This window comes from Mustela lutreola, chromosome 1, assembly GCF_030435805.1.
Source record: "Mustela lutreola isolate mMusLut2 chromosome 1, mMusLut2.pri, whole genome shotgun sequence".
In the NCBI taxonomy this organism is placed as follows: domain Eukaryota; kingdom Metazoa; phylum Chordata; class Mammalia; order Carnivora; family Mustelidae; genus Mustela; species Mustela lutreola.
This window is the reverse complement of record NC_081290.1, coordinates 27437274-27450473: the sequence shown is the minus strand read 5'-3', so window position 1 is coordinate 27450473 and position 13200 is coordinate 27437274. Positions and strand designations below refer to the sequence as shown.

The 13200-nt window shown below is 38.0% G+C and overlaps 1 protein-coding gene across 7 annotated transcripts in view; it reads right to left on the bottom strand.

The window, feature by feature from the left end:
• The window catches only part of FRYL (FRY like transcription coactivator), a 265921-nt gene that overhangs the window by 64347 nt on the left and 188374 nt on the right, over positions 1-13200 (bottom strand). For all 7 annotated transcript variants that reach the window (XM_059161860.1, XM_059161868.1, XM_059161877.1 and 4 more), the window contains 7 exons: positions 11624-11715; positions 8356-8528; positions 6626-6786; positions 5999-6109; positions 4883-5037; positions 4416-4515; positions 2250-2418 (listed from right to left, as the gene is read on the bottom strand). In XM_059161860.1, coding sequence (XP_059017843.1) covers positions 2250-2418; positions 4416-4515; positions 4883-5037; positions 5999-6109; positions 6626-6786; positions 8356-8528; positions 11624-11715 — 961 coding nt within the window. The remainder of the gene's footprint in view (positions 1-2249; positions 2419-4415; positions 4516-4882; positions 5038-5998; positions 6110-6625; positions 6787-8355; positions 8529-11623; positions 11716-13200) is intronic.

Here is a 13200-nt window from a genome sequence, read left to right as displayed (position 1 = left end):
TCTGGTATGAAATGAAAGACCTGGAGCTCCGAAAGTAGCTGAATGAAGAGATCCTAACTGGGGGAGGCAGCGGTGGTATGTGTGGGAGCCGGGGGGGGCCCCCCAGCGATGGCAGTGACCTCCCTCACGGAGACAGGGTCTCTTGAGGAGGTGGCCTGGGAACACGAATATTTAAGATAGAAGAAAAGAATCCATCAAAAGTGACAGAAAAGGAACATCTCACAGCAGAAGGAAAACCAGGAAACATTAAATTTCTAGAAATCATGAGAGCTCAGGATTTAAAGAAATGTAAGGTGACTAACATCAATTGCTTGGCAAAGTAGCCAACAGATTGAAGACCAAAAGCTGCTGATTAGGGTTAGCAGTGAGGAGTCTTCAGTAACTTTACGGAGAAGAAACTCACACTGATGGAGTCTGAAGGTCATTTGTGAAGATGCGTAAGGGACAAAGTGAATGTGGACACTCAAGGCGGGTAAAGGGGCTGGGGGACAGGTCAGAAGTGAGTGTAAAGGAAGAAAACAATGAGAAGAGCCAGGGAGCTGAAAAACATTTAAAGATCACCACAATTGGTCCCAGAGAAAGGAAGGAGCAGGACCCTCAAATTTCAAAGTGGGCAAAGTTTCTACTAATAGCCTTCCCCACACAATCCCTAACAAACACTCTGCTCATCTTACCCTGGAAGCAGTAAAAGTGAAAACTGCACTGAGGAGGTTTACAGGCTGTATTTTGGTTTAGAACAGACCATTTTCAGCAAAGGAGTTATAATTAGCAGGTCCTAACGACAAGACTAACTGAAGTGAAGGACTAGGCGACTGAGCTGTGGGCGTGCTCTCCACAAGTCCCGGCTGACATCCCCCATTCCCACCAATTTCTTGAGCTCTGAGACTCAGCTGGACTCTTCTGCTTTCTGTGTGGGAGCCCTGAGAAGCAGCCCAGGAGCAGAATCAGGGATCCTGGCAGCCACTGCTTTGCACCGATGACCATCCACCACTGATCCCGAAAGGGCTAACAGGACTCTGGGCAATTATGAAAAGGGAAGAGGCATGATCACTGCCATCTACCAGTGCAAACCAGACAGGTAAACTGCTTTAAGAACTGTTAGAAGGATTTACATAGGCTTTTCCCTGTTCAGGATAGTGAGAGATGGGAAACTATTTCTACTGCTAAAACAGGCGCTGTGGAAAGATGCTCCAAGAGGCTAACTAAGGTCATTAAATCTTGAGATCAAATGAAAGAAAGAACCACAGCAGAATCTTGTCATCTCCTGGATGGCCATTTCGGTGCATATTCAATTCTCAGGTTAAAATAAGATCTCGCGGCAAGTGAAAGCAGAAAAACTACCGAGGTGTGCTGTGTTAAAATTAAATCTTCAGTAGAAGGATAAAGCATCTAGGAACACTTACAATAGTACGTTCATCGAGTGGAAGGTTAAACTAGATTTTAAACAAAAAACTGTCTTAAATCTGAGTCCTGGGAGATGCAGATAAAGAGGGTATCTTGCCAGGCACATAGTGCTGCTGTTCTGGAAACCCCTGGAAGGAACTGTCATTTGTCCAAGGAAAGGAAATGGGAACAGAAAGCAATGTGGAATCTTAGTAATAGGTTTTTGTTTTTGTTTTAAGATTTTATTTATTTATTTGACACAGAGAGATCGATCACAAGTTGGCAGAGAAGCAGGCAGAGAGAGAGGGAGGAAGCAGGCTCCCTGCTGAGCAGAGAGCCCGATGTGGGGCTCAATCCCAGGACCCCAAGATCATGACCTGAGCCAAAGGCAGAGGCTTAACCCATTGAGCCACCCAGGTGCCCCCTTAGCAATAGTTTTGCTCCAAGCAGTGCAGGATCTTTCCCTATGATGAGAGGTGTTACTTATGGAAAGAGACCTGTATCTTTATCGCTGCCCATTTCCAGTATTAAAGACAGACCAATACACAAGATGAAGTACATACTAGAAGATTTAGAAAGTTCTGTGTCTATCAAAGAAACATTTTTAAGTTGTATGTGAAGCCCTCCCCCACTCGGGGTAGAGAAGGGAAGGTAAAGTACGAAGCCTTGGAAAGACTACATTAATAAGAAATCTACCATGACAGATTAGTATTACATGTTCTTACTAAAGGAAAAAAATTATTTTCTTACATAAAGACATGTTCTGTTTTGAATCAACCTCAAATTTCTTATATTTAAATTTCCTACAAGTAGTTTTTTAGAAATGACTGCTAAAGAAAACCCACGGACAAGTTCAACAGTCATACCTGAGAATATGGCGAGAGTTAGTTCAGGATAAGCCCTTGCTAACTCCTCGGACAACTGATAATATGAAACAGAGTACAGGTGCGGCAGAGGAGACAGCTGGCTGAGGACTCCATCTGTTCTCTGAACTTCCAATTTGTGGGCATAGCGAAACATCTTCGGTTCCAGGATCTGCAGGAATGTAGATGCGAGATTTTATGAGTCCTCTGAATTTCAGCCATGACTGTAAAATAAAATCTTCTAAGAATTATTCCAGCTCAAAAGTTACATGGTTATGCATACTGTAGAGTATTTCAGAGGTTAATTTCTAATTCCCAGGAATGTTTGCAAAAGATCTTTAACTGTTCGGGAGGCTTTACACTCCTTGTGCTTAATGCCACTGGTTTGGGTTAGGAGCATTGTCTGAAAATGACTTTAGCAACTTGCAATTACTTGAAGAAGATTTACCACTTTACATTTCAAAAACAGGATTATATAAAACATGTATATGTGAAAAAAAATCCTCAAACAGGTCTTGGTTAAATAAAGATTAAATATGGACTATGAGCTAAAAATTATTTTAACGTTATACCAAGTAAATATACAGCACTTAACTTTCTTCATAATTAATAAAGCCATGAGGGTATAATTCCCAAGATGGGGGCTACTAGCATCAGTACCACTAGTCAAACCCTCTGGAAAAATCAGCATCTACTTGAATCTCATTCTTAACTTGGTTAAGAGGGAAGAACCTCATCCTATTATCAATTAGTTAGATACTATATAATAATAACTGTATAATAATGTCTATTACACAATAATGTATAGCAACTGTATAATAATAACTGTAAAATCTCCATGCTTGGTAAGTTAATTTTCTAGGTTATTTTTCTAGGTCTAATAAAAAAAAATTATACAAGCGTATCATAAAAGGGCTGATTACTTTTTACTTGATTCTAAAAAAAAACCTTTGGCTCACAATATTCTTCTCTGCTGGACAGAGATAGTTCTAGGCACATGGAAGTCCTAACCACTCCATTTTCATTTGAAATGAACACACAGGCGCATACGTGTGTGTATGTCGGAGGAGATCCATAAGCCCTTTGAATACACTTCTGAATAGTCTGTATTTTTGTTTTTTTTTTAAATAATTTTTAATTTTTTTTTAATAAACATATAATGTATTATTAGCCCCAGGGGTACAGGTCTGTGAATCGCCAGGTTTACACACTTCACAGCGCTCACCAAAGCACATACCCTCCCCAATGTCCATAATCCCACTACCCTCTCCCTACCCACTGCCCCCCCGGCAACCCTCAGTTTGTTTTGTGAGGTTAAGAGTCTTATGGTTTGTCTCCCTCCTGATCCCATTTTGTTTCATTTGTGAATAGTTTGTATTATTTCCAGACTTAAGTGACCCATATTATCTTGGTAGCCTTTTTTTTTTTTTAAAGATTTATTTATTGATTTATTTGACAGAGACAGAGAGAGAACACAAGTAAGGGGAGCAGTAGGCAGAGATGGAGGAAGAGGCAGACTCCCCACAGAGCGGGGAGCCAGATATGGGGCTCAATCCCATGACCCTGGGATTGTGACCTGAGCCCGAGGTAGATGCTTAACTGACTGAGCCACCCAGGCATCTCTTCCCTTTGTCCTCTATTTTTTTTTTTTTTTAAGATTTATTTATTTATTTGACAGAGAGAGATCACAAGTAGGTAGAGAGGCAGAGAGAGAGGAAGGGAAGCAGGCTCCCTGCTGAGCAGAAAGCCCAATGTGGGACTCGACCCCGGAATCCTGAGATCATGACCTGAACCGAAGGCAGAGACTTTAACCCACTGAGCCACCCAGACACCCTCTTTGTCCTCTATTTTTAATGATAACAGGAATTGGTGCCATGCCTCCCTATTAAAAATAAAGCCCAGGGGCGCCTGGGTGGCACAGTCTGTTAAGCGACCAACTCTTGGTTTCAGCTCAGCTTGTGATCTCAGGGTCATGAGATTATGCCCTGTGTTGGGCTTTGCACGGAGCACAAAGTCTGCGAGAGTTTCTCTCTCTCTCTCCCTTTGCCCCTCCCTGCCCCACGCTCTCTCTATCTAATAAATAAATCTTAAAAAAAGAAAAGGCTAAATATTTATATGCTTCATTAAATCATCAGTAACTTATATTTTAACTAACATTTGCTTACAAACCTGTAAAAGTTGCATAGCAACTTCATAGATACTTCGAGAAGAATCAGCTGCTTTAAACAGTATCAGATTTAGGAGCATCACTGTGTCACACTGATAATCCCTAGGGATAAATTTTACATGTTAGAGAAATTTTAGAGGCTTTCACATCATTCATAAATACGCTATACAAAGGGCAAGGCTGCAGACATCAAGTGTTGAGCCTATGGCTAGGTGGGGTTTTTTTGTTTTGCTTTGTTTTTTTGCTTTTTTGTTTTTTGTTTTTGTTTTTTTTTAAAAGGCAAAAGGTACGCAACAGATGCAAGGTGGTCATTATTGTTATTCTGGTTAAATTTCATTAAAGCTCAAGGAAAGAAAACACTGGTTTCTTAGTATTTCTGATTTCAAAAGGAAACATTTAAAAACAAAAAGAAAGAAAGAAAGAAACAAACAAAAGCTAACTAAAATACGGAAGACAGTATGTAGGGTACCTGTTCTGGAATACGTTAGCTATGGCTTTAAAGCAGCCGGCTGCCACTCTCTTGGAACCAGTGTAACATCGATCCACAGCCCAGTACATCAGGTTGCTCTGGTCCGGGTTCAGTTCCAGCAGTAATGTAACTGCCTCACAGCCCAACTGGTGAACCTACGTAAAGGTCACAACAATGCCCAGGACAAAAAAATTTATATATACAATATATACAGTATATGTTCTATATATATAGATAATAGTATACATAGTATAGTTCATATATTTAGCAATATCGTATATATGCATTTTTGTATTTATAGTGTGTATATATAGTATATATAGTATATATACTATAGTATATTATATACATTGTATATATAGTATATATACTATACCCGTAATATAGTATATATATTTACTATATTTAAGCACAAAACTCAGTCTCCTTTTGTTCAAGTCCTTCTCATTTTATTCAGCCAAAAGAAAAAAAAAATTTACATGGATAAATTATACTTGGTCTCTTGCTTTTTATACAAGACTCTAAGTAGTACAATTCTCTCCTCCAGCAGAGCCCTGAAGGCGGCTGATGAGTATGAACAGTGATTAAGTGCTTTCAGAAAAGTGAGTTATTAACCTCTCCAGTTATTTTTATCAAGCTTTATTCTTGTTTTTGATAACCCAATAGAAAAATTATTTGGAGGAGAAAAAAAATAAGTCTTATTTTAAATTGTGAAGTCTGGGCATGCACAGAAGGTGAGTGAGGAAAAGGGAAGGCAAGAAAGATTAATTGGAGAGTGGTCAAAAAGATGATATTAAATATAACAAATAACACATTTCTTCTGTGGAGCTCAACGTATTGTATATTAATATTTTATTTACAGATCTAGAACTCTCTCGTGAGACAACCACATTAATCATATAATACAAAAGGGAAATTAACATTATTTAAATAAGTAATAAATGAGAATTAGACATTTCTTAAATTATTGCATCCTATTTAATTTTACAAAACACGCCTTCTGCATACAATTCTAACCTAATTTTAAAAAAAGACTTATTTTTAATGGGTCATACTATAATTCCAAATAAAGCAGTGCGGATTATTATGAAATCTTAAAGGAATCGTCATAATCACCTTTTTGTCCAGAGAGTCCAAAATGTTATCCAACCATTTGTACAAATAGCCATCTGATGAAAGTCCTACATTATCTGCAACAGGGCCACAACATAGTACAGCAGACATAGCCTTCAAACAATAATATTAGAATTACATTTAAAACATTTAAGAGGCTTTATGTTGGTTGCTTAATGCGAAGAGGCAGAATATTTTTATTCATGCTTATGTAGCCACAGTATCTTTAATTCTTTCCTTTACAAAGAAGAGTGTAATAGCGGTTTTCGAAACGAAATAATTTATGACGGGTAGTAAGTAAATACATGACACGAAATAAGGCATGAGCTTGGACAGTACTGGAAGAGAAGAGGAAGGAAAGACCAAGAAAAAGTACTTAAGTAGGAAAAAAAGAGGCAATTCTCAGTTCTTTAAGAAAATGGCATTTAAGTTTTGGGTAGATTCTGTAACTTTTTTGTATCGTCTTTTATGTATTTAAAGAAGTGTACAGTATAAATATTCGAATACGGCAGGCAAATATTCTAAGGGTAGAAGAAATCCATCCTTTTTATATTACTAGACACTGAGAGACCAAAATATTTAACTGCACTCTTCACGGGAGAAAAAAGAAATTAGATTTCTAAGCAATACCTTTAGTGCACAGTACTGATGTCTGTTAATTTGCATATTTCTGTCACTGTATCTGTCCAAGGGTGTAAACATGATGCTAAAGGGACCTGCCCAGTGACTGAACAGCATAAACAGACTGTGACGAAGGCTCTGTTGAGGGAAGATACTTCTTCTCTGGTGCACTGTGCATTAAAAAAAAAAAAAAAAAAAAAAAAAAACAGATGAGAAAATATTTATTTCCATTCCTTTTTATTTTAACATGCATATCAACTTATTTGGTACTGAGTACGTAACACTGCAAGAAAGCCAGCAAAGGTTTTCCTCTGAGCCTACTAAACACCTCCTCGGTGATGGCAATCATTGATGCACGTGCAGGACCAGCAAAGAGGGCCACGGTCTCTGACAGCATGTAGCTCAGCACGGTGAGAGATACAGGATCTCTGCAAGCAGGATTTCAAGGCAGGCGCAGGACTGCCCAGAGGCAGGCACAGAGCCGGGAGTCGGGCCCCTGCTTCTCCCCAGCTGCTGCTGGCTACATGGTAAGCTTGGCCGAGACATCAACACGAACGCAAGTCTGGATCTTGGTTCATTGCCAAGACAAAGCTTTGGAATAGGTAAGCTGCTTCTGAGCTTTGTATGTTTTCAGCTGCACAGCTGTCTTTTTCAAAGAATCCTTACATGGAATCTTGATATACAGAACAGACAAAGGAGGGGCTGATCTATTTGAAGTAAGGCGGGAGGCCCAGAGTCTAAACCCATTCTGCTGCCTTTTGGTCTGCCTCTTTGGGCAGAAGAGAAACAACATTGTTTGAAAACCAGTGATTGAGATGATCTCCAAGAATTCTTTTCACTTCAGAATTCTATCTACAAGTTCTCTGCATCAATCCTTGTTGAAGAAACTCAACAGTACATTAATGAACCAATCTGGAGGTTGTAGACAAATGTCTGGTAATGGACTAAATTATATCTTTATGCTAACTGAGCTTCAGATGAAGAAATCATTTCCCTCTGAAATTCAGAATAGGCCTCCTGCGCTTGAAATTAATGGACCTAAAGAAATGTTTACAGGCCTCTTTTATAAAATATAACCCATGCTCTCACTTAGAGAGTCAACTGTTTGCATGTGTTCTCTTAAAGGTAAAGTAATTCCTTTTCAGAAAGAAAAAGAAACATTTGCAATGACATTGTCTACCAAAGGCTACAGTCACATTTTATGTTTCATGCTTGTACACAATTTATGGCTTTTTAAAATGTAAGTGCATGTATCAATGTTCCTAGGGCCCAAACCAGGACGTGGCTTATAATAGGTACTGGAGTAACAGGAACATATACCTTAAAGGAATCAACCAGTAACACGGTATCCTTAGCAGACTTTGTAACTGTGGCTATGCCCTTCTTCCATCATTCAGCAGTACCTTGTTAATTCTCTGCTCAATTACCATTTGGGATATAATGGCTTTTTGCTCACTGCACCTCGAACAAGTTTGCCTAAAGAAGCTTCTTCTATTGATTTCTTAAATTTTTTGTTAGTGTCTTTATTATCATTAAAAATCGATGTGGTGTTGTTGCTTTTTGATTTCTACTCGCAACACTAACTGAAGGTTAAACTCTTGGCCACCCATGTTACGCTGACATATTTCCCACTATGTTCCCAAGCTGCTTTATCGCCTTAGCCTGCAAACCCTCAGGGGAAGAAAGCACACGATGGTTCCTTAATAGTCGATAGTGTTTTAAGAAACTGGAAAGAGTACCTGGAACATTCTGGATGATATTCGCCACTAAGGCACTAAAATGGCATCGTATATCCTTCAGTGTGTCTGAGTCTTTTTCATTTTCTGCTTCCAGGAGTTGTCTAGTTAAATCTACATATTCCAATAAAGTGTTGTTGAGGAAATGTGTTTCATTATCAAGGCCACCACTTGCACTGAAAATATTGGGGGAAAAAAAAAAGAAAATTGATTTTAATTATAATACAAATCAAAATAAATTGCTAGTAATCAAAATCAAAATAATATACAGTTGACCCTTGAACAATGTCAGGGTTAGGGGGACCTACCCCCACCACCCCAGGCAAAAATCTTCATATAACTTTTGACTCTGCAAAACAGCTATTAATAGCCCACTGTTGGCTGGAAACTTTACCGATAGCAGAAACTTGTCGATTACCATATATTTTATATGTCATATGTAATATATACTATATTCTTGGAATGAAGCAAGCTAGAGAAAAGAAAGTATTGAGAAAAATCATAAGAGGAAATACATTTATAGTATTGTGCTGTTACAACCCTCATACAAGCAGACCTATGCAGCTCAAATCCATGTTCAAAGGTGAACTGTATATCAAACTTGGCAAGATCATGGTAGTGTGCAACTTAATATATAAAAATTAAATGAACATGATTTGGCTTCCAAATACAAAATAGATGGTGCTTCTCAATCAAGAAACTGCTACTTCAAGTTATATTATTCAATACCATATCTACCTTTAATCAACTCTTCTGATTGCTGAATGTTATTCCCTCTGGCAAAATATATAGCTTTTCAAAATAAGGAAATAAGGAGGCATATGGGATAGGGAGGATCAATTTAGAAGGGTGGAAAGAGGAGGGGTGACTGGGTGGCTCAGCTGGTTAAGTGGCCAACTCTTGATCTCAGCTCAGGTCTTGATTTCAGGGTTTTGAGTTCAAGCCCCATAGTGGGCTCCACACTGGGGGCGGAACTTACTTTAAAAAAAGGGGTGGGGGTAGAAAGAAGAAAGACTAGGTCTATATATTCTCAGAGCTGCCATGCAAATTCATATTATGCCTTTAGTACAAGCAATCAAATATCCATTAGGTACCTATTCTCAGCAAGATTCTAGCATAGGGAGTACCGAGGATACAAAAATTTAAGAGAATTCAAGAAAGAGTGCTGATTTTCAAGTCTTCTATCTAACACCTATGGAGTTGCCTCAAAACTCTCTGTAGTAATTTTCTGAGGTAAGAGTCCTGAGCCTGGAAACCACAGATTGAAAGGGGGTCATTGGGTTAGTAAGAAGTTTTAGATTCCAGTCTTGTTCCCACACTTATTAAGGATTTGACCAGCAGCTACTTCAGAGCATTTTAGTGAGAATATAAATTAGTTACTATATAATAAAGGATAAGTAAACTATAAATGCTATATAAATGGTTGGCTATTACATTTACATTTATTTTCATCGGTTTTTCATTGCTATATTTGAAAAGTACTTCTAAAATAATGTGGTTTTAAAAGTAAAAATAGGAATGCCTGGGTGGCTCAGTCGGTTAATGATTCCAGGGGCCTGGGATCGAGTCCCTCACTGGGCTCCTTGCAGGGAGCCTGCTTCTCCTTCTGCCTGTAGCTCTCCCTGCTTGTGCATGCCCTCTCTCTCTGACAAATAAATAAAATCTTTAAAAAATAAAAAGATAAAAAAAGGGTAAAAATAATTTTTTAGGAGTTGTGGCCATGAAAAGAAAAGTAAGGAGTCACAATGGTACTACAATGTATTAAAAATACCAGTCTACAACAAAAATATGTTGAATAAATTCAAAATGAAATGTTATTCTTCATTCCTTAAAGGAATGTTTTTAATTTCTGAGTTGTGATTTACTACTGGATGGGAAACCAATTTAATAGATTGCAACCTGACTCAGAAAAAAAAACATTCATTCATTTAACAACTATTCATTGAATCCCTCCTACGCATCAGACATATCAGATCGGCTAGGTGAACAAAGCCAAGATCCCTGCCTTCTTGGCCTCTAGAATTCATTTTTTTTTCCTTAATCAAGGAAATAAAAAGTCCATAGTACTAACAGCCTTACAGGATTACTTTCTCTTAAAAAAACAAAACCAAAAACAAAACATGTAACCGTGTTCAAAACCATTACTGCTCAATAGTGACTACAGCTTTTGTAAATTTTAAATATACCAACATCCAGCAGTTTCCCCAAATAGTGCCAAAGATTCTTCATTCACTAACACTACATTGAAAGCAACAAAACAGAAAGAAAAAAAAGATACAGAGACACATTAGATTGTTGATTTTTTTGCATTAAGTCCAGTATGTTTCAAATTCTCTTTTCCTAACTTCCACTGTTTTATTTTTGTGTAGGACAAAAAGAAAAAAAAAAAAGAAAAAAAAGAATGCTGTTTCTTTTTTTCTTTCTTTTCATTTATTATAAAAGAAAAAGTAAGTCAGTGATTTAAATTCTCTTTAATTAAAGCTCAATTTTGAAAGCACTCATCAAAAGCATTTGATGCTAACTATGGAAGGTATGAGGTACACTAAGAAATAATCAGGACAAATGCCAAAGTCACAATACGGCACTAGCTTATGAAAATTCTTTTTCCCTCGAGATCTCTTTTCAGTTTTCAGTTACCTTTTTTGGGAGATGATCAGATCTATCTTTTTTTTTTTTCCTTCTTCAATTGTCAGGCAACATGGTTACCCTTCCAAAGTCAATGGAATTTTCCTGGTCTTAGTGTCCACATACATGCCTTTATTCTAGCAATAACTCTAGGTTTTATGTTTTCATTGGTGAAGCGTGGTAAGTTATGAATTATGATTTATGCTCATGGGTTTTGGAGAGATTAAGAGTTGACTGGAATAAATTTACAAACCTTATAGCGAGCATTTAGCCTTTATATATATGATTTTAAAATCCAAAAGAAATAGATCTTTAAAATAAGATAAGAAATCGTTAAGTTAGTCACCAAAAAAGGCCACTGTCCACTTGCCTAACTTACTAGATTCCTGCAAATATCAAAAATCCTAGGAACATTATAGCTGATTTTTGCCCAAAGCAATCTGGTACTAGTGGTGGATTTTTTTCAATACAGTTTTTAGCCACAAGTTAGCGTACTGGCTGCATCTTCTGTAAATAATGTTCACAGGGTAGAAGTTTTTTGTTGTTGCTGCAAAGGTGCTTTTCTGTTTTTATATATTTCATAAGAGAAAAAAATATGTTCCCTAATCATTCCGAAGTTTTAAAAAAGTCAAAATCCAATACTGACCTGTGACTAATGACACCAGCATCTGCCAACAGTTCAAATATTCGTACCAGTTGTACTCGTAAAATATCTCGACGCCTGCGCCGTTTCATATTCTATTCCAAAGACAGAAAGACATTCAGTAAACATCCTTCAGAGAAGTTGCTAGAAAACTTTTATGTATAACTTGGGAAGAATAATGTGTAATGCACACTTCGATCACTCTACTGGCTACTGAATCAGAGATACGTTTGAGCAGTTTGAAATTAATGAGCCAAATTAAATCACATGATATTTTATGCGGCAACACTCCTTGTGTGGGGAGAAAATAAAATCCTATAGATCTCAGTTACTTTCAGGTGATTTGCTAATCTGGTAACTTAGAAGCACTGAAGCAGTTAGTAAACTGTTCCCACTGCATGGTTAAGAATCCCTAAGATATTCCCCAAAATATAACAATAGGACAGGGAAAAGAACACAAAGGGGAATGAAGAAACCCCACAGATTTTGCTCACGCCGAAGTTCTCCACTCAAAAGTTAATTCTGACACAGAAACTAAATGCAGAAGAAAAAAATTTCCCTGATCATTATGGTCTGAATAAATCGGTCTTACTAGCACCGAAGGACTAATGGTTAGCACATTTAGCTGTCACATCTCCCCCGTATTCTGTGGGAACCCGTGTAGTTGGAAGAGACAGATTTGCTCTACCACTTCCTTCTACTGTTCATTACATCACTGGGAGGTGATTTTCACAGTACAGAGCAACAATGCAGTTTCCTGCCTTTTAGAGCAGACCAATTTGCTGATGACCAGCTCGTTACATTTCCTATTTCTTATCACTCTTTATAAAGTTTACAGCCATTTGTACTGCACAGGATAGTTTCTAAGCAGTCTTTGACGATCTCTGCGAAGTTTTAGTTGACTTGTTTCCACTCTGTCACTATAGAAAGATCGTGAGTCTGAAGCGTTCAATTCCAGGTACAACACTGAGCTAACCCACTCACTTGCTAGGAGGACTTCTTCCCCCTGAAATTCTGAAGTATAAACATTGCTACTTAATTTTGTTGCCAATTCCAAGTCCCTCTAATGAATCATCCTACACTGTAACCAACATGATCATTCTGAAACAAAAGCCCAATCAATTAATATCACTACTCCACAGGGCTGAATTAAAGAAAGGAACTGAAGGCTTACAGATGCCATCTTAAAGTTTCTAAAAGGGCGGTTCTTGTCACCATGTCCTTCTCCTGCTTTAATTCCTCTGGGACCAATAGCAGTGGCTCTCAGTCTCCTACACCAGGTTCATCTACGGTGCTTTTTAAAAGATTTCTGAGCTCTGTTCCAGGGAATCTCACTCAATAGGCCCAGGAATCTATAATGTGGAGGACCTCCTCCAGGCAGTTCTAATGCTCTCGCCATATGGTGCTCAGTGGTCTGCAGGATAATGCAGGATAAAACTGAGACCAGGAGTCCCTGATGAGATAGTTCTTGTCTTGCTTTGCAGCCTAAATCAATCATCAATCATTTTCTCCATCAAAAGAATCTGCAACGTCCACATTCTTTTTATAAAGTTTGCAAATGCCGTCTCCCTGCCTAGAAT